The sequence below is a fragment of the Salvia hispanica genome, chromosome 1 (assembly GCF_023119035.1).
Source record: "Salvia hispanica cultivar TCC Black 2014 chromosome 1, UniMelb_Shisp_WGS_1.0, whole genome shotgun sequence".
In the NCBI taxonomy this organism is placed as follows: Eukaryota; Viridiplantae; Streptophyta; class Magnoliopsida; order Lamiales; family Lamiaceae; genus Salvia; species Salvia hispanica.
Window position 1 is genome coordinate 52,884,739 of NC_062965.1, and position 23,057 is coordinate 52,907,795.

General features: G+C 33.3%; 2 protein-coding genes across 2 annotated transcripts; one reads left to right on the forward strand and one right to left on the reverse strand.

Moving 5' to 3' along the window:
• The first annotated feature begins 3,632 nt into the window (after window positions 1–3,632).
• On the forward strand, window positions 3,633–5,241 carry LOC125200530 (F-box/FBD/LRR-repeat protein At1g51370-like). Its single transcript, XM_048098165.1, has 3 exons — window positions 3,633–4,466; window positions 4,548–4,709; window positions 4,783–5,241. Exons 1-3 carry the CDS (start codon window positions 3,633–3,635, stop codon window positions 5,239–5,241), a joined length of 1,455 nt encoding a protein of 484 aa, XP_047954122.1.
• A 14,627-nt stretch (window positions 5,242–19,868) lies between these two features.
• Window positions 19,869–21,543, reverse strand: LOC125201787. The gene is made up of 2 exons (XM_048100037.1): window positions 21,352–21,543; window positions 19,869–20,651 (listed from the first exon to the last, which is right to left on the reverse strand). The coding sequence occupies exons 1-2, from the start codon at window positions 21,461–21,463 to the stop codon at window positions 20,092–20,094; spliced, it is 672 nt and encodes a 223-aa protein (XP_047955994.1). The 5' UTR covers window positions 21,464–21,543; the 3' UTR covers window positions 19,869–20,091.
• Between the last annotated feature and the right edge of the window lie 1,514 nt (window positions 21,544–23,057).

Consider the following 23,057-nt stretch of genomic DNA (forward strand, 5'->3'; position numbering starts at 1 on the left):
GTAATATTTATCATCTCTATATTCAAATCAAGTTAGGCTATATAATCAATAGTAAGGTTCTTTCTAAGTCAGAAGAGATAAGGGTAATTCGTTGATTCTATAGAAAAAATCGTATGCAGTATTTCACATATTATAATCATCTAAAATGTAATATCCGAAAAAAAAATGTTTAGGAAATGTATACCGCATGGCTATTATTGTATGACTAATTGAACAATATATTGAAAACTATTTACATTTTGTAACTTTTATATCGAGATTGGATCCAATTCACGTGGATTTATAGTCAATAATTATCTTAACAAAGCTAACCTAGTCATTATCTCTATTATCAAATAGGCGTGGTAAATATCAATAGTAAGCAACGGGATTGGATTCCCTGCTCTGCAAAATGCCACAATAGGAGATGCTGTGCACATCTCCATCTTTGAATAATTTTACATACTTGTATTATTTTTTTCAAGCAATGGATAATGTGGATGTACACAGCATCACATATTGTAGCATATTGCACAACAGGGAATCCCAACCCAGTAAGCAACTAAATATCAAACAAAACATTTAAAAGTAGGCATGAAAAACACTAAAAAATCAATAATATTTCTGAAATGTCTCCTAATTAAATCAATTTGCAACATGTAGCTAATCGCCACTATGTGGCGGAGCTACGGTGGGGCAAGGGGGCCCCCTCAGCCATTTGCAAGTTTATTATACTCCTATATTATATATATATATCCGCCATTACAGATATTAATAGTTGGCTCAGTTGGCTCTAATAGGCGGTGCCTTGATGGTGAGATCCCAAGTTCATTCCCTTAGGCATATAATATCTGTTCTTTGTTTATTGGATTAATTTATTGATATCTTAGATTTTATTATTTCACTCTATAAATATATACTATAAATATATAATAAGTTGTAAATTTGATTTAAAAGCTATGCTCATAGTTCATTTCTGGCTTTTTCAGATTTTCTCAAATATTTATTGATATCCTGAACAGGAGTGGCGTTATTGATGACGTACATAACTAATCTCCATTGCCATGAAAAACCCAAATATTTAAAATTGAATGCCCCAAATAAATGGTAATAAAATTATCAAATGTAAAAAATAATTAACAACGAAAGAAAAAAAAATCAAGGACATATTTTTGAGATAATTATTTTATTTCAAGAATGATAACTATAACTTATCAAATGTATAAAATAATAAACAATAAAAGAAAAAATCAAGGATAATATATTTTTTAGATAATGTATTTTATTTCAAGAATGATAACTATAATTAAACTACTTTATTATTTAAATTGAATGGTAAAAATATTGCCAATTAAATGTTAATCAAATCACCAAGTATGTCAACGAAAGAAAAAATATATACTCCTATATATTTTTGAGCTAAATACTTTTCTTTCAAGAATGATAATTATACTTAATATTTTCAGATCTTTTGAATATTTAAAATTTTATAAACAAAGAATGAATACATTGGAAAAAAGCGAGAAGGCTGGGAGAACCGGAGAAGGTACAATATCTTGACTGAAGAAAGACATAAAAAGCAAAACATGGAGCTGAGATATAAAATGGGAGATGATGAAACAAAGTGTATAGAGAAATAAAGCATCATCCCATTAATTTCTAATCTCTCTCTCTCTTCCAGTATTGTGTATAGCTGTTGCCAGGGATACAATTTGTGGGCCTGAAAAATTGTTTCACTAGTGAATGTTAATTTTGTGTCCATTTATAATAAGTATTTTAAAGTTGAAATGTTAATGCATTTTCCATCCATTTCTTTTTACTTTTCAATTATCACTTTAATGAATTGCAGCGTTTCACTATTTGCTGATTAAGGAAACTATGCTTTGAAATATTGGGTTTACCCATGCTCCGTGACAGAGCCAAAAATTTTAAATTGGTGGGCCCAAGTTTTAGATACTTCCTATGTCCCATTAAATATCAAATATTTGATTCTGACACGTGATTTTTGTAATAGTATTTTGAAAATGCATTAAAATATGGAGTAATAAAAACACGTCAAGATTCAATCACAACCACAACCATTTTAGTTTAGAAAAATTAAATGAAGTGGGAAGGCTAAGTTATCCAAGTTGAGAGTGTAGCTATGAACAAATAAGAAAGGGAGCAACAAATAATTCTCTTTCTCTCCAATTCTTACACAAATCATCGATAATGCTACGGCACTCCAAAAATTTACTGTAGTGTCTTGTGATCAAGTAGCATTAGCTCGTGCACATCATGATGGATGGTTTTCAACATACTTCCTTCGTCCATCAGTCCATCATGACACGGGTTCTAGAGAATAAGTGGTGTTCCGACCAATTGTAGTGGATAGTCTAAAATGGAAAGGCTGAATTAACAAATTACAACCAATAAAAATTAACACAGTACAAATTATAACCGAAAACATAATCCTATCCAAATTAGGAAACATAATCCTATACAGATTCAATACATACTAACAAATCTCCACCTTGACTTGAATTCTTCCTTGCAGATGAATCATTACAATGCTTGATGAACAGACTTCTCCTTCCTTGCCTTAGATTTGCCATAAACCGAATTCACCTTAACGTTCGGAGCACATCCTGATGATTAACACAGAAACCCTAACATATGCGGAATTCAAAACCCTAGTCCAAAAAACACCAGTTTGTTGTGACAGAATAGAGTAATTGTGTAATCGAGACAAACAGAAACGTAAAGAAGACATAGATTTACGTGGTTCACCAACGTGGTTGGACAGGAAATGGAGAACTTATTTTATTTAGAGTTATGACTACAAATTTCATATTAGATTTTTCAGATCACAAAATTATGTGCTCTGCTCCCATATAAATAGACACATGAGACAGATAGATTGGACCTAGAAAATATAATCCTATCCCAATTACAAAACATAATCTTTTGCAGATTTTCAAGTGCATAATAACATGATCGGTTTAGAGACAAGGGAAAAGTGGCGTGATTTTAAGGGAGAAAAAAATAATAGGCTTGGGAATTTATTTGTAACAAAAAGATTGGGATCAAAATGGATAAATATAATATTTAAATCCACGCACTCCAAAATCCAGCTACAATCTAACATCCTCTATGATTTCATTGATTAATTATTGTCTTATTAGATTAGGATCCGACTAGATTTTGATTATCTTGTACGTTTTTTTCTTGGAGGAGTTCTTTGGCCAAAGGGTAATTATTTATTTTTCACATGAATTGTGAATTAAATTGGACATTTATTTTCAAGCCTAATCAAATCTACAATGATAATTAAATATTTCCTAGTCTATCTTGATCTTTTCAAACTATCAATCTACAACCTCTTTTATTTAATTCCATTAAAGATTGCTACTTTGTTCCGATGTTGGAAAGGAAAGGGTCGACGTAAGCTACTATAAAAGGCCAATTAATACAACCTTTTTATTATATTTCGATCATTATGTTTGTTTACTCTCTCTTTAGGTTTTCCCCTTTTTCGCTTCTTCCAGTACACACGGTATGTTTTACTCGATCAACGGATGTTTATGTTTTTCAATGAAGATTTTTATGCGTCTCCTTTTCTCTTATTCTTTTTTAAATATGATAGAGTAATTATAATGCGTGAATTATAGCAGATGTCGCATGAAGATAGAATCAGCGAATTGAATGAAGATAGAATCAGTGAATTACCTAGTGATATTCTGATATCTATAATCTCTCGATTGACTCCGAAAGAAGCTACTTCTACTTGCATACTTTCAACTCATTGGCGACATCTCCATAGCTATGCGACTCATCTCAATTTCCCAAAGTTCGGAGATAGGATTGACACAAAATCAAAGTATTTAAGTATGATCGATCATGTCTTGGATTCACATAGAGGCACTAAAATAAAAGAGTTGGTGGTGGACTTGGACTATCTAGAATGTGAAAAATTTGAGAAGTGGTTCGAGTTTGCCCTAACTAAGAAAGCTGAAAAAATTTGTTTACGTGGTTGGAATAACAATAAGGTTCCAATTCTAAGACTTCCAATTACAGATGGTATGAAATGCCTTAAAGATTTGTATCTAGGCAATGGAATTAAATTGACCGATCAAGATTTTGAGCTTTTGGTTTCCAATTGCCTTGCTCTTGAATGCTTGATAATTGAAGTATCTTTCAGCTTGAAAAATGTCTCAATAGTTGGGCACTCGAAATTGAAGCATGTAAAACTATTATATGCTAGGAGAGTTGAATCCATTGTGATTTGCGACGCAATAAGCCTCGTTTCTTTGACGCTCCATAATTTGTCAGCTGGATGTGCTTTCAAACTAAGTAACAGTCCGAAGCTTACCAAACTCAATTATCAAGAAAATCATAATGTACTCATGCTTGCTGAGCTCCTTGTCAGAATTCCATCTTCCATACGCAACCAACTTCAACGATTGCGCCTCTCAACTACATTTCATTCTTATTATGTTACGCCTCGGGTAATAACTTTTCTTCAATTTCTGTTTTCTTCTTATATATAGCAAGTGTTAAGTAATAAATGTGAATTTAATTTGCTGAAGGATCTTGTTCATCAAGAGTTGTTGTATGTTGATCTTATAAATATAAAACATCTAGAGTTGTCGATTGAGACGGCCGATTTTCTTTATTGTGATGGGCCTTTTCAACGCTATGTGCACCGTTTGATTGAAGCATGTGGTTCACTAGAAACACTTGTGATAAAGGTATGCGTTAAAGTTAAACAATCAATTTTAATTTGGGGCAGTCATTGACACATTTTTTCAATATGTATTGCAGTTTACGAAGGAAGATCTGGGCATAAATGCACATCCAATGTGTGAGGAGTGTAGGATCATGATGCTCATAGATCAACCTGCGCCTGCAGAGTGTAGGAACACGAATTCCCAGGATTTAATAATTATAGAACCTGCGGCTGCAGAGTGCATGGGTTGCCAGCATTTAAAAAGAATAGAAGCGATGGGCATCATGTATCAACATGCAGAGTTGCCCGTAAAGTATTTGGAAATCACAGGATATTTTGGTAATTCGTGGCAACGGCAATTGGCTATGTTCATAGTTGATAATGCTACGGCTCTCCAAAAATTGAGTGTATTGTCTTGTGATCAAGAGGCATTAGCTCGTGCACGTCATGATTTTCGACATACTTCCTTCGTCCATCATGACATACGGGGTCTAGAGAATAAGTGGTGTTCCGACTATTTGTCGTGGATACTTGATACGGGCATATCTTCATGAATATCCCTCATATCTTATTAAATATTTAGTTATAATTTCTTTATAGCATATTTATTTCTTGTTCGGTAAGTTAGGTTTATTTCTTGTTCATTAAGTTAGGACCATTGTTATTTTCTTCTATCAATATATCAGAATTTATCTACTTTTATCGTCTTTTATCTTTCTCTGCAATTTATCTTATCAAAAAAACCTTAAAGAACGATAATTGGCTGCTCGACGGGATTCTTCTCTGCGACCTCTCGCAATTATCCTTCTATACTATATTTTAATAGTTTTCATAACTTCCTTTACATGCTTTGTTGATTAGAACCTCGCTTAATTTGAATACAGATGATAAATAGATCTTAATTAGTCCAGCTTTGTTGGTTGATGAGATATGTATCATTAATTCTTTTCAAAACGTAAGTTCCAAACATTCATACAACTTATTTATATTGATTAATTTTCCTGCTGTCGTGCCTAAGCGACGACATCCATAGTGACTGGATGTTTCGAACTAAGCAACATTCCGAAGCTTACCAAACTCAATTTTCAAGGAACTTTTGATCTACTCATGCTTGTTGAGCTCCTTTTCAGAATTTCATCTTGCATACGCGACCAACTACAACGATTTGCGCCTCTCAACTATATTTTATTCTTATTTTTATAAGGTTTGGGTAATGATTTTTCTTAAATTTAATTTTTTCTTATAATACACTCCATATACCAAATATGAATATATGTGACTTTAATTCGCAGGAGGATCTTGATCATCCTGAGTTGTTGTGGGTTGATCTTGTAATATAAAACATCTAGAGGTGGTGATTGAGACAAGCGGTTCTCTTCCCAGTGGCGGGTCTTTTCAACGGTATGTGAGTCGTTTGATTGAAGTATGTGGTTCACTTGACAAACTTGAGATATAGGTATGAATTACCTCAAACTAACTGGACATCAACTTTAATTTAGGTGCAGTCAATTACACTGTTTGATGCATTTTTACAATTTATGTTGCAGTTTATAACTCAGACAAGGAGAGTGATGTGTGAGTGGTGATGGAAAGAGACACATAGATCAACCTGCTGCAGAGTGTAGGAGGTGTCGGTATCCAAAAATCATAGGATATTTGATCAAGTGCTAGGCCAAAATCAACATGCAAAGTTGCCCGTAAAGTATTTGGAAATCACATGATATTTTGGCTCTTCGTGGCAACAGAAATTGGCTTTGTACGTCGTCAATAATGCTAAAGCTCTCCAGTAATTTACAGTAGTGTCTTGAGATCAAGAGGCGTTAGCTCGTCCGCGTCGTGATTTTCAACATACTCCCTTTGTCGACTATGACGGTTCTAGTTTTAGTGGACGGGCCGAGTTGTACATGTATGAGATAGAGAATAAGTGTTGTTCATACCAATTGTTGTGATCGGCAGCGACGGTCCGTGCTGAACCATTAATTAATCACAAATATCTTGACCATACCTAACTAAATACTAAGTACTCCCTCGGTTCCCTCGTAGTTGAGTCATTTTTCTATTTCGGGAAGTTCCCTCATAGTTAAGTCATTCCCATGTATAGTAACTTTTTTCTCTTTCTTACTTTACTCTGTCTTACTTTATTGTCTGTACTTTATTCAATCTCTACTTTATTCTCTCTTACTTTTTTATCTATTATTTAACACCCTCAACATCCCTACTAAAAATCCGCAACATACTTACACTTTTTAAGTAATTATTATTTTAAAATTTTAATATACTATATAACTTTCAAGTAAAGAACGAAAACATAATTTCAAAGTACTTTTGAAAAGAATTATTCGACTAGCTTTTATTAGTTTGAAAAATTCTGATAAAATTAAATAATGAGAATTCTCTTATTTTGAGTCAACCCCATAGGATTCAAATTCAGTTAACATTCCTATGTTTGGCTATATCCGAAAAGCAAAAGAGAAGATATATACAAGAAAGAAAAAAGATTCAACGGTGGAACTCTCCAACATTAGACATTCTTGGATGTGTTTAGCGGTGACTCATTCATTATTTTAATATAAGTACATCGTACTACAAAGACATTTTAGATATGTTCGAGTTTGATAAAATAATTGAGCCGTAAATCCAAGTAGAGTCGAGTAATTAATTGGGAAAAAAATGAAGGATATGGATTCAATTGTGGACATGTGAAACTCTCGAAAATTAGGCGATCTTTGATGTGTAATTATTATCAATATCGACTCATTATTTTGTTGAATAATTATTATAATTTCTTCAGAGATGGAGAAAAAAGCATGTCATACTTAAAAACGTGTTTATATGATTCAGTTTAGATAAATTAAATGGGCTATAAAGCCTAAGTAGCTTTGAATAATTCGCTCGCCCATTGTAAAGTTAAGAGATTGGGCTAAGCCCAACTATATTAAGTATAGGCTATAATGGAGTCGTTTTAAAGGATTAATCATCCATGTGCAATGGTTTCTTCATTAATACTACGATGGAGAGGTAAAATCCCTAAAGAGTGAGATCATGATACTGTCTATTTTTACATGTATCTCAAATAATTTACAATTTATTATTTGGACCTATTCATGTGAAAATAATAATAAAAAGTGGCCCGGCCCACTCTATTATTTGACATAGTAGTACTCCCTCCGTCCCGGCTAAGATGACACATTCCTTATTCAAAATAAACTAATTGATATTTATGTTGATTGTTATGCAAAAGTCTATATCATCAACACAAAAATATATACTAAGCCAAATGTTTCATAATTAATAATAGGTCCCACATTTTCTTATTTTTTTTTCATTTACGTTTTATTATAAAGTAGGATTTACATTCTACTATCTTTTTTTCACCAACTTTTCTTTACATTTTTTTAAAACTAGTGTCGAACTCAAATGAGACCCAAAAGGAACGGAGGGAATATATTATTAACGATTACTCCCTCCCTCCCAAAAAGTTCTTTTTTATAAGCAAAATTCTCAAGCTAAAAAAAACAATGGTGAGACAAAAAGTACAAAAAAAAAGTCCCGCAACAAACCAAACTAACAAGACAAGCAAAAATTCTCAAGCTAAAACAATTGGCTTTCCCTATTCCCACTATAGGCCGTCAAGGCTCAGCCGCGCCTCCCTCACACAGTCGCGGCTCATCTATAGTGGATGCTCAATTTGTATAAATGTTAGGAACGTACGTTTTGAAATGAATTCATGATACATATCTCATCAATCATAAAATTAAGATTAAGATCTATTTAACATATCTATATTCAAACTAAGCGAGTTATAACCAATAGAAAGGCATCAAACAAAGCATGTAAAGGAAGTTATGAAAACTATTAAAGTGAATAATATTTATGTCTATAATATTTAGACTCCCCACAACAATTAGTCGGAATACCACTTATTCTCTATTTCATATTGGTGCAACTCGGCCCATCCACTAAAACTAGAACCCGTGCCATAATAGACGAAGGGAATGTGACGAAAATCATGACGTGCACGAGCTAATACCACCTGGTCACACGACACGACCATCAGTTTCTGGAGAGCTTTAGCATTATTGATGACGTCCAAAGCCAATTTCCGTTGCCAAGAAAAGCCAAAATATCCCGTGATTTCTAAATACTTTACTGGCAACTTTACCCCCGGTTGTCGTTCCAAATATCCTAGTATGATTTTTAGACGTTGACACCTACTACACTCTGCAGCAGGTTGATTCATGCCCATCACTTCCCTACACCCCTCACACATAGCATGCTTCACTTCCCTTGTGTGATGCATAAACTGCAACACAAATTGAAAAAAATGCATCAAACAACGTAATGACTGCCCAAATTAAAATTGATATCCAGTTAGTTTAAGTTAATGGATACCTTTATCACAAGTTTTTCCAATGAACCACATGCTTCAATCAAACGGCGCACATAGCGTTGAAAAGGCCCTATACAAGATAGATAATCTCCCGTTTCAATCAACAACTCTAGATGTTTTATACTTACAAGATCAACCCACAACAACTTATGATCATCAAGATTCATCTGGAAATTAAATTCACATTTATTAATATTTGCTATACATATGGAGTATATAAAAAGAAAAAAAATTGAAAAAAAAAATTATTACCCGAGACATATAAGAATGAGACTCAAACTCAAATGTAGTTGAGAGGCGCAGTAGTTGTAGTTGGTCGCGTATGCCAGATGGAATTTCGACAAGGAGCTCAGCAAGCATGAGTAAATTAAAACTTTCTTGAAAATTGAGTTTGGTAAGCTTCGGAATATTACTAAGTTGGACAGCACATCTAGTTCCCAAATGATATAACGTCAAAGAAATCAGGCTTGTTGCATTGCCAATTACAATGGATTCAACGTACCGAGCACATGATAAGGTTACGTGCTTTAGTGTTGAGTGTCCAACAATTGAGACATTTTTCAAGTTGATAGATGCTCCAATTCTAAAGCATTCAAGAGCACGACAATTGGAAATCAAAAGTTCAAAATCTTGATCAGTCATTTCAATTATATTACCTAGATGTAAATCTTTAAGGCATTTAATACCATTTGTAATTGGAAGTCTAAGAATTGGATCCTTATTACGAAAACAACCACTTAAACAAATTATTTCAGCTTTCTTACTTAGGGCAAAATCGAACCACCTATCAAAATTGTCACAGTCATGAATGAACATGTCCACCACCAACTCTTTTATTTGACCGCCTCTATGTGAATTCAAGACATGATCAATCATACCTATATAATTTGACTTTGTGTCAATCCCATGTCTATACGGGAAATTGAGATGTCTCACGTAGGTATGGAGATGTCGCCAACGAGTTGAAAGTATGCAAGTCGAAGTAGCTTCTCGGAGAGTCAGTCGAGAGATTATAGATATTAGAATATCAGTAGGTAATTGGCTGATTCTATCTTCATGCAACATCTGCAATATTTCATTACTAATTACTATATGTCCAAATAAACACAAAAGCATAAGATAAAAAAAAATCATCTGCAATAATTCACATATTATAATTACTCTATCATATTTAAAAAAGAATAAGAGACAACGTAATGAAAAACGTAAACATCAGTTGATTGAGTAAAATATACCGTGTGCACAGTTGGGTCTACTACGTTTTGCAATAGATTTAAGTGTACTCAGAAGGAATAAAGAGGTGAAAACCCTAATGAGAGAGTAAACAAAGATCCTAAAAGAAATTAAAGAAAAGGTTGATTGAGTAAATCATACCTGGTTTCTAAAGCGTTTCGTCATAGTTTTAGTGTTTTGAAGAGAAAAAAAGGTGAAAACTGTAAAGAGGGAGTAAACAGAGATATCAATCCACATACAAATAGAGGTTGTGTAGGACTTTTATAAGTTGATTAGATGGACACCCCTTCTTTCACAAGAAGGAAACAAAAAAAAAATACCATCTTTAATCGAAATATAAAAGGAAAGTTTAATTGGGGCATGGAAACAAAAAAATAAAACCATCTTTAATCGAAATTAAAAACAGGAACAATCCTTTTATTCGATATATAAATGAATTGGTTTTAAAATTAACTACGTGACAATTTCAAACCATTGGATTAATGGATCTAATTAAGCCAAGTGAAAATTATTGAGTAGGAAAAATCGAAATGGCTAGTTTTGGAAAATTTACGTAAAGTAGGCAGTTTTTTCTATCCTAAGATCACACGCATATATCCATTCAAATCATGATTTTCATTTATTTACTTTAATTAATATACAAAAATTTTGCAAACATATTATTAAACGTAAATATGGTAATTGATATTTCAAATCTTGATTGATATCTCTCAATTATTCACACCAACTAAGAATATATTTTTGACAGAGCATTCACATCAATTAAAGAAGGAAACGCAGATGCCTTTTTTCTTTCGAATTTTGTTTAATAAGTTTATTTTATTATGGGTTGTTTTATCATTTTAAAATTCATAACCTGTTAAACTTGTCAAAATTAGTTATAAATTAAAATACTTTAATACTAACTGATTCTAACTACATCATATACCCCTATTCTATTATACTTATGTTTTTGTTTTTGTTTAGTATTTTTTTATTTACAAAAACACAATATTTGATTTGATTCGATACAATATTAAAATAAAAAATTAAACAAAATTTATGTCTGACTTATCGATTGCTCATATCTAGCGCCCTACGAATTATTGATGAAACTATCTCACCAATAATTATCTTAACAAAGTTAAACTAGTTACGATCTCTTTGATCATATCATCCGTGGTAATACTTTATGCATCACATAAAGCATTTAAAGGTAGCTATGGAAATTATTAAAAGTCATTAATATTTCCAGAAATTTTTATCTCCTTTAGTTATGAAATCAACTAACAACATGCAGATAAATGGTATACTTAAAAAACTTATACTTCTTCCCACAATGATCAATATATAGTTAAGTCATTCTATTTTGGTACGTCCACAAAAATTAGTCAACCCACCACAGATTCTCTTTATAGTACTCTTCGAACTCGGCATGTCTTTCTAAAATAGAACCCGTGATGAGCTAATGCCTCTTGATCACAAGACAAAACATAAGTTTTTGAAAAGCTGCAGCGTTATTGATAACGTACATAGCCAATTCCCATTGCCACGAAAAACCCAAATATCGAGTGATCTCTATATACTTTACTGAAACTCACACTTTCTTTCAAAATATGTTCATTCAAGTTGATTGTCACGACCACACTTTCTAAGGATAGAAAGCTCGGTTTACCGCAACCTAGGGAGGGTGAAAGAAGCCAGGAAGAAAGGGGAATGACTTTGAGACAACTGAAAATAACTTTGGATAACTGAAAATTAACTCAATATGTATAGTGCGAACATATTACATTAAATTAGGAATATCACTAATTCGGACTAACAAAACTGAAAAATGAACTAGACATTTGCAGAAGCGGTCAAGAGCGAATGACACCATGTATGGAGACAAGATGCATCCAAGTACTACTCTATCGAAGGATCTTTGTTGTCACCGCCCATCGTCATCACTGCCGAACCTGCATATTTTTAAAACATATGCAAGGCTGAGTACTTGTGTACTCAGTGGATACATGTCGAAATATATTTTACTGGAAAGTAACTGGTTTTCTTAAGCCACTACTGAGTGAGCTCGGGGATTTTAATTAAAAGGCCCGAAGACACTAAAAGCATTTTCTAAGTAAAATCTGTGACTGCAGTCTATTTTTCCTGGAACAAATACTATATCTGTAACTGTGTGAATTGGGAATGTATGGGCTCATCCCACTTACAGACCCGAATCCGCTTAAACTGAACTGGTCTAGTAGGGACGTCGCCCTTGCTAGACAAGCAGATCGGTATAGTTCAAAACAAAACTTGGCAAGACAAAACATACTAATAACTTAAATAACTGAAAGCATTCATACTGGGAACGTAAATAACTGAACTGCCTAACATACTGAGAACGTAAATAATTGAAAGCATACTGCAAAACATACTAAGAATGTAAACAACTCAAAGCATACTCATAAGCATTTTAAGGAAAGCCCACAAAACACTTTTCATAAAAACTGTACTCCAAACATAAAGCTCATAATAATATGTAGGATAGAAAAGCCCACATAATCATATAGGATAGATAGCCCACAATTATATATACGATAGGAAAGCCCACAATTATATATACGATAGGAAAACCAACAATCATTTATCACTATAGTACTTTTTATAAAACTGCACGTTAAATAAAAAGATCGCACTTAAACATCATTTTCAATATAAAATGGACTTGAAATATAATTTCGTATATAAAGTGAAAGCTCACAAAAAATACTTAGTGATGAAGCCCACGTAAAATACTTCTCACATAAACTGTATAGTAAATAGAAAGTTCACCTCGTTTGCTTAATTTCCTTAACTTGAATTTTTCGCGGAGATAGTCCTTTAGAAAACATGATAAGGTACTAATTAGACTTTAAGAAAGTAAAACCTTTAATTAGAATGTATGCCTCCTAATTAAATTCTTTTATTCTTCGCTCACCCTATAGAAAAATTTTAGAACTTGCATATGAATTAAATCGGAAAATTTAATTAATAAAATTTCTTTCATAAACTTGATTATTTTTGTGACTTGAGAACGTCTGATAAACTAGTTTTTGTCACTCGGATTTGATCACTTTTCGCACTTATATGTTGAATATTTGCATGAAAAGATGCTATGTTGGCAGAGAATTGAGCTTATGGTTCGGAGGCATTGTAGAAAGGCATTTGTAGTGGAATGATGCAAAAAGGAGGCAAAAAGTGCAAGAATTTGAAGAAAATCAGAAAAATGGCAAACTGCCCAAGCTGTCAGCTTGGCCAAGCTGGACCCGACGGGAAAACTGCATGAAGCCACTTGAGCACAATTACAAGACTGCTTCCTTTTGCAACACGTGTCCACCTCCGTCTAAAACATGAGAAAAAGGAAATATCTTTTGTTAAATGAGAGATATGTAAAAAAATAGTTAACTTAGCTTGGGACCAACTACCAAGACATTCCACTTTATCACTCTTTAGTTTAGTTTTAGCTTTCTCTCTCTAGGAAACTTTTCTCTCTTCCTTAAGAAGAGAGATTTTCACTTCAAGGCTGCCAAGATCATTGTTCACCATGGGTTGAAGTAGTAGTAATTTAGTAGTAGTGTTTGCTTTCTCTAGTTTGCTTGTTCTTAACTTTATAGTACTTTTGCTCCTTTCTAAATCTTAGTTGTTGTTGTTGTTGGACTTGTTTTAAAGGCTCATTTCAAGTAGTAATTGCTCTTAGTGTTTATGTATTGAATGTGTTTTAAAGTTTAGTTCTTGTTTGATTTCCGGTTTAGCTTGTTGTTTAGTTCTAGTGTTGGTTATGTTCTTGTTTAGTTAAAACCTTTTTCAAGCTTTTAAAATCAGTTTCTCTTCACCATGTTTAAGAGTTCTTGAAGCTTCTTTCTATCATGTTTAAGTGCTTTAATTTTCAGCTTTTCATTTGGTGTTTCCAATGCATGTTTAGGTAGTTTAATTGATGATTTTATGTTTTTCTTGCATTTTTAATTATGTAGCAGCCATCTACTCTCTTTCTTCTCCATATTTTCGTGCCTTATGATGTAGAATTAGGAGAGATATCAGCTTTTAGAAGTTAAGTGAAAGGACCATTAGTTGTAGGCTTTTATCCATTGGTTTTACACCTTGGGTAATAAGGTTTAAGAGACAACAAGTACATGCTTTCTTTTCACTTTTGGCAGCCCTTTTAGCTTAGTTAATTTCTGCACTCAACCTCCATTTACATCTTATTTAGTTTAGCTTTTAGGATTAAATTAGTTTAGCTATTTTTAAGGGTCACAATCCTAGTTTCTAGACTTTGTGTAGTAGCTAACACTTAGTTTATTTTCCTTAGCTTTTAACTTAGTCTCTTTTTATTTCTAATCTTAGGAATGCTCATGCAAGTTGCTGCTCTCTTTTCATTTCCGAAATGTTCTTATTTTCGCCACTGCTAAGTTGCCCAGTTTATCAGATTGCCCAGTCTGCGTTCCAGTTTAATTGCTTTCTTCTTATTGTATTTTATTTGCATGTTTAGTTCCCAACTTAGCTTAGGTGTTATTTATATTTTGTAGTTCAGTTCCCACCCCCAATTTAGAGCGTGGCGGCATCGCCAAAACCCTTCTAAGTGTGGAAATACATAACGGATGCTACCGTTCCTCGTGGGTTCGACACCCTAACTTACCATATACTAATTAATAGTATTTTGGAAAGTGGGAACTTATAAATCTTGTTGAATAGGAAGGGACACGCGCCTACGACACGCGTGCAAAATCCCGACCTCTCAAATGGCGCCGTTGCCGGGGAACGGTGTTGTTGTCTTGTTATGTATTCCTACACTTATTGTATATAGTTTTTGACTTGTTTTTTTTGTTGTTGTTTTTTTCTCTTTTATTTTTAGGTTATGAGCAGGTCCTCTTCTCCAAGTTTGTTGTTCGATATTGGAGTTAAGTAGACACCGAAGAGGCTACGCAAGGAAGCTCGCTTGAGAGAACAAGTGGGTATTGGTTTCTCTGTCCTGGGCAGTTCATATAACTGCCAAGTTCAACATACTGCCCAGCTTGTCTAGTCAGAGAGTTTGGAGAAAACTGATGAGGAAATCAATTCAAGAGCCAATGACGAGAGTGGTGTGCCATTAAAGTGCAACATGGATCATTTCACAGATCCATACAATCTTGGATGGCATGATCATTCCAATTTTGTATGGACCGATCCGAATCAACAATATCAAGGTCCACCACCACAAGTAAATTACCAAGCTTTCCATGGATCAGATGTTAATCATGTTTATTGGTCTCCCGATCCAAGTGGATTCCCTCCGTGTTTTCAGCCACAAGAACTTGGCCAATATCAATCAAATCATCCGCCAATGCCACCAAAGTGCTTAGAAGAAATGATGGAGGATCTAATCACATCCCAACAACTCATGCAAAACAATTTGCAAGCCAATTACAATGTAGTGCATGAGATGCATGACGAACAATATGAGCAAATGATTAGTCTTGATCATCTTGCATGCCAAATGACACAATTGGCGACTTCCATCAATAATATGCGCGGGAATGATGGAGGAATTCTGGCTCAAGTGCAACAACCAAGGAAGGAGACCTTATTAAATTAAACAACTAGCCCAACAAAATGAGCAACCCACATCTACACACCGTCGAGAGTGGAGTAGGAGTGGAGGAGGGAAAAGTGGATGAGGAGATCCTTACCGAAATCCAAGGTAGATCCCAGTAATTAGTTGGGGAAAAAAAATGAAGGATATGATTCAATAGTGGACATGTGAAACTCTCGAAAATTAGGTGATCTTTGATGTGTTATTATTATTATTATTATTATTATTATTATTATTATTATTATTATTATTATTATTATTATTATTATTATTATTATTATTATTATTATTATTATCAATGTCGACTCATTGTTTCGAAGAATAATTCAGAGAAGGAAAAAAAAGCATGTCGTACTTAAATATACATTTATGGATTCGCAAATAAGCTGGCAATTAACCATTTACAAAATTAGAAGTAAGGAAAAGAATAATTTTAATTATCAAGCTAGAGAATAAAAAAGAATACTACGTAAAGTATTGAACATAAATGTGTTTCTTATTTTTATAGTTTTGAGTTTTGACTAATTTCTTCATTAATATCGTAATTATGAAATATTAATTAGTTACAAGTAAGAATATAAATATTAATTTGTTATAATACTGAAATAGATAGTGCCTGGCAAAGGAGACTCCATAGACACTTGCTGCACCGTGCACGAAACATCATATTCAAAACAAACATGATTTCCTACAAAATGCAATAAAAGAATCAAGAAAAGGGCATACTAGCATTTAGGCAGAACCATGAAAAAATGGTTCAATTATGCACTTTTATTTGAAATTGTCTCAGTATTTGCAGTGCTTATTCATGACAAGATGAACATTTCTTCTTTTGAACTTTTTTCTTGACAAGATGAACATATATATTGTGTTATGTGGATGATTTTATGTTGAAACATGCTTTGTCTAGAGTTGTCGAATCTCGAATATTTTAATTTTGTTACTATTAATTTGTATCCTTTAAAACTTCTTTATACTATAATTAGATTCTTTCAAACTAATTACACAAGAGACAAAATAATAATATATTTCATGTAATTGTAAGAAATAATGTCATTAGATTTGAGCCACGAAATTAAGCTGGACAAATTAAAATCTATTTATCATATCAATATTCAAACTAAGCGAGGTTATAATCAATAGAAAGGCATCAAACAAAGCATGTAAAGGAAGTTATGGAAAACTATTAAAGTGCATAATATTTATAACTATAACTACTAATCCAGCCCTTCCATTTTAGACTCCCCACAACAATCATTCGGAATACCACTTATTCTCTATCTCATACTTGTGCAACTCCCACCATCTAATAAAACTAGAACCCGTGTCATAATGGACGAAGGGAGTGTGTTGAAAATCATGACGTGCACGAGCTAATGCCACTTGGTCACAGGACACGACAGTCAGTTTCTGTAGAGCTTTAGCATTATTGATGACGTCCAAAGCCAATTTCCGTTGCCAAGAAGAGCCAAAATATCCCGTGATTTCCATATATTTTACTGGCAACTTTGCCCCCAGTTGTTGTTCCAAATATCCTGGTGCGGATTTTAGATGTCGACACCCACTACACTCTGTAGCAGCAGGAGGTTGATCCAAGCCCTTCACTTCCCTACACCCCTCACACATTACATGTTGACCAATAAAGTCACACTTCCCTACACTCCTCGCACATTGGAGGATGATCCATGTCCTTCACTTTCCCACACTCCTCACAATGCATCACTTCCCTTGTCTGATGCATAAACTGCAACACAAATTGAAAAAAATGCATCAAACAACGTAACGACTGCCCCAAATTACAATTGATATCCAGTTAGTTTAAGTTAATGCATACCTTTATCACAAGTTTTTCCAATGAACCACATGCTTCAATCAAACGGCGCACATAGTGTTGAAAAGGCTCGTCATATAAAAGATAACCGTTCGTATCAATCACCAACTCTAGATGTTTTATATTTACAAGATCAACCCACAACAACTCATCATGATCAAGATCCATCTGCAAATTAAATTCACATTTATTATTCACTATATATATGGACTATTGGAGTATACAAAAACAAAAAAGAAATTGAAGAAAAGTTATTACCCGATACACAAAATAATAACACTCAAATGTAGTTGAGAGGCGTAGTAGTTGTAGTTGGTCGCGTACGCAAGATGGAATTTTGACAAGGAGCTCAGCAAGCGTGAGTAGTTCAGGAGTTTCTTGAAAATTGAGTTTGGTAAGCTTCGGAATGTTACTAAGTTTGACGGCACATCCAGTTGACAAATTATAGAGCGTCAAAGAAACGAGGCTTTTTGCGTCGCGAATCACAATGGATTCAACTTCCCAAGCATGTGATAGTTTTACATGCTTCAATTTTGAGTGCCCAACTATTGAGACATTTTTCAAGCTGATAGATACTTCAATTCTCAAGCATTCAAGAGCAAGGCAATTGGAAACCAAAAGCTCAAAATCTTGATCGGTCATTTTTATTCCATTGCCTAGATACAAATCTTTAAGGCATTTCATACCATATGTAACTGGAAGTCTTAGAATTGGACCCTTTTTGCGATACCGAACACGTAAACATATTTTTATCAGCTTTCTTAGTTATGGCAAACTCGAACCACCTCTCAAAATTGTCACAATTGTCAAATTGTAGAGAATACACATCCACCACCAACTCTTTTATTTGAGTGCCTCTATGTGAATCCAAGACATGATCGATCATACTTAAATAATTTGATTTTGTGTCAATCATATCTCTGAACTTTGGGAAATTGAGATGAGTCACATATGTATGGAGATGTCGCCAACAAGTTGAAAGTATACAAGTCGAAGTAGCTTCTTTCAGAGTCAGTCGAGAGATTATAGATATCAGAATATCGCTAGGTAGTTGGCTGATTCTATCTTCACATGCGCAAGTCCAAGTAGCTTCATTCAGTTGCAGTCGAGAGATTGATTCGCTGATACTATCTTCATGCAACATCTGCAATATTTCACATATTATAATTACTCTACATCCAATTAAAAACAAAAGCAGAAGATAATTCACTTATTATTGTTACTCTATAATATTTAAAAAAGAATAAGAGAAAAAGAGACGCATAAAAATCTTCACTAAAAAACATAAACATCAGTTTGATTGAAGTAAAACATACCGTTTGCACGCTTGGTCTACTACGTTTCGACGTAGATTTAGTGTACTCGAAGAAACAAAAATAGGTGAAAAAAACGATGGCTAAAAGGTGCAAATACTAAGAGAGAGAGCAATTGTTTTTTCAATCGAAATAAAGAAAAATGGTTGTATTAATTGACCTTTTATAGGTATATTACATCTACTCTTTCCTTTATTTCCTTTCACAACATGGGAAAAAAAAACTATCTTTAATTGAATTAAATAGAAAAGGTTCTAAGAACCGTATGAATGGCAACCTTTCACAACATGGAAACAATAAACAATCCTAATTAAGGATGAAATACTTATAAAAACAAAAAAATAATTACCTAATCTAAAAAAAGTCCTATATTAGAAACTTATAATTTAAAGACTGGTAAATATTTGATAGAGAAATATTTACTCCATTAGTAATTTGCACTTTCATTATTTAAGGAAATTAATCATGATCCTTATAATCTTCTCTATAATTATTCTTCACATATTTATGTTAAATTTTTTCATACAAAAACGTACCTAATTTTTTTGATGAATGGTTTATTTAAATAAAAATATGATGATGTTAAAAAGATATTAATAATAAATTACTAAAACAAATTTATAAATATCAAAAAAAATATTGACTAATATATTTATTTACCAACACATTTCTATAAATATACAAATAGTTATATTTATATCCCCTATTACTTTCAATTTTATTTCTTTTATTTAACTATAGAATTTTCTTATTCACACTATTCAAATTCGAATAAATCAAATTTAATCTTGCCATATAGTGTCCATGGCCCATTCTTATGTTCAATATAATAATTTGTTCAACACAAATAAAGAAAGTTATTGGTATATATATTAAACTACTATTGACCAAGTAATAACATTCCATCAAATCCAAGTACTAGCATTTGTTGAAGCAAAATACAAACCATAAGCCTCATTACTACATAACCAGAATAAAAATAATAGGCTATTTCAGCACATAACCATAAATCCCACAAATAATATCCAAAGTAAAACCAAGCAGCAAAATCAAAACAATCCATAACAAGATTCAAGCTTTCCTAGTTGACCTCCTAACTTTCCTCTCAGTAATCCCCACAGACTTCTCCATACTCAGAGCAGCAGCCATTGGGATTGGAGGCTTCTTGTTCTCCTTGTTAGTGCTCCTCAGCGAATACCTCGGGGTCCGTGCCTCCCACCTCTCGGCCACCGGCGTGGTGGTAGCAGCAGCAGCTGCCACGGCCGCCTTCCTCCGGCTGTCGAACTTGGTGGCCTCCACCCTCTTCTTTGCAGACTCAACTCTAACACCAAGGTCATAGGCAGGCTTCTTCTCATACCCCTCAACTTCACCCTTTGCCTTTCTCTTGAAGAGCCTCTCATTTCTTCTTGCAGAGTACTCATCATACATCCTGCCCCTCTCAAACAGAGGGCTCCTTCGACCCCCGAGAGCACCTCCATCGTTGAACGAGGAGCTCCCTTTTGTTCCAAGCTCTTGGTGCACCATTTGTGCTAGGGCCCTTAGCTCACAAGAAATAGTGTGGTATTCGGGGCGAAGCCCGGACTGTTCCATGTCCCAGCTGCGGTTGGGAATCTGGGATTTTGTGAGTGAACCTGTTGTTTCAAAAGCAATCAGAAAGGAGTTGTTCCAATAAAAGGCAATAAAAGAATCAAGAAAAAGGACATTGAGTTTAGGCAGAACCAATATAAAATGATTCAATTATGCACTTTTATTTGAAATCATCTCAGTATTTGCAGTTTTTATTCATGACAAGATGAACATTTCTTCTTTTGAACTTTTCCCCCTCATAACTATTGATCAAATCACACAGTTTCAGGGACAAATTCAAGAAAAATGATCGAATCAAATCAATAAACCACACTCCCTCACAGAAAACCTCAGCTTGGATTAAATTAAGAGTTTCACGAAAACATAAACCGATTCCTCTCTTATTAAACAATCGCACAAATTGATTACATACAAAACCTAAAAAAAGCATTCCAATAAACAAAATCCACAAATTCTTCGAAAATCACAAATTATCCGATAAATTCAAGAAGAAAACAGATCGTATCAAATGAATAACATCCCCACACTCACCGAGCTAAAACCACAGCTCGGATCGAAAAAATTATGCGTTTCTGCCTTTCAAAAAAATCAGTATATCGAGTGATTTTCCAAAATCAAAACACAACACTAAATTCTTCAATAAACACAATCTCCTCTTAAACAATCGCACAAATCGACTACACACAAAAACCTAAAAAGCATTCCAAAAAAATACGAAATTCAACCAATTCTTCAAAAATCAACCTGGCGGAGTGCGGGCGACGTTGTCGGCGGCGGGCTGCAGAGGCTTGCGCCGTGAACGGAGGCGAATCGGAGACCTTGCGAGTGGCGGCTTAGCGCTTGACCTCAACATCATCTTTGAAATGTTAAATCACAGCGAAAATTCAACGAATTCTTCAGAGAGAGAGAGATTGAGAAGAGAGAGAATGGTGAGGGATTTACTATTTTATTTTTGCGTTTTTATATATTCGTCGGCAGTTTGAATTTTTAATTGGGGGGAGCGTTTCAACGGTCATTTTATTGATCAAACGGCTGAGATTGATCCATTTTGAAACGGGCGGCGATTGTTACGTGCTTTAATTAGGGTTTAATTTGTTACTAATTGTAATTATTTGCAAATCCCAAGTTTATTACCGAATAAGTAGTTTGTAATTTAATAATCCAAAGACAAAAACAGTCCATTTAATTTAATTAAGTAAATAATATGTTGAAAATTTGGAATCCTAATTTTCAGAATAAAAATTTAATACTACTTTCTACAATTTTGTACTCCATATATCTTCATTTTTCTTGATTATTAGGACCTTTTTATAATATACTACTGAATTAAGATTTAAAAACCTGTTGAATTTAGGGTCTCAATATTTTAAAACCGTCTATGTAACACACTAACACACAACAAATTTTATTTTTTATATTTCAATATATCTACAGTCATAATTATTCAGAAATCATAAATATGCATGTTTCATAATATTACTATTATATATGTTCATTTTGATGGGTCTTATATAAACTAAACACTTGTTTATACCCCATAAAATTGAACTGAATAACCATAAAAACAGAAAATTATTACTTGAAAAATAAAAATAATAGTAAAAATAAAATTGAAAAGAATTTGACTACGTCTCTGCATCCGACATGTATCCGACCTTTTGCAAAATATCAAGTCAACTTTTCAGCAAATGCACATTTATTTCAGCAATTTATTTTCATAATAAAGTCAATAAGAGAATTCGACCATTTTCTTTGACATAAAATAATGGCCAAATTTCTAAAAGGTCTTCAAAAATTGTTATCACAATGTACTTATAAATTGTATCACAATATACTTCCTACGTTCATAAAAGTAGACATTAAATCCTCTTATTAACCAAACAATTTACTATAATATTTTCTTAGTTTACAATTACATCACATAATTTTTAATTTACTAATTGTGAGACCGACAATAATGTTATTTATAAAATTAATCAACGCCGTGACATTGATCTTTGCACCGTTGATCCTCAGATTTGTTGAGTTTGTGACATACCATTAATTGGAAATTATGATATTTCAATAAATAACTAAAACTAGAGTATTAAATATCACCTCAAATTCAGTCGATGCATTTATAACATTGTCTCGATATGCTTTATTTTCACCTCTAACTAGTTTATTTGTTTATTTGTGAGTTTGTCGTGTGTAGAAAATTGTCTAAATTTTTAGGACCTAACATGGATTATATCGTTCAGGAAAATACCACATTTTATCATAATGTTCGACCCTTTTTCAATAAATATACCATTTCTTATATCATAAATCGATTTCGAAAGTTTTGTTTGGTGCAATATTGAAACAACAAAAACAACAAGAACTAATTAATTACACCACATGCAATCGATATGGGACAAATATCGCAATTAGATTCATATCTTAAAATTCTGACTCTACTTAAGTGCAAA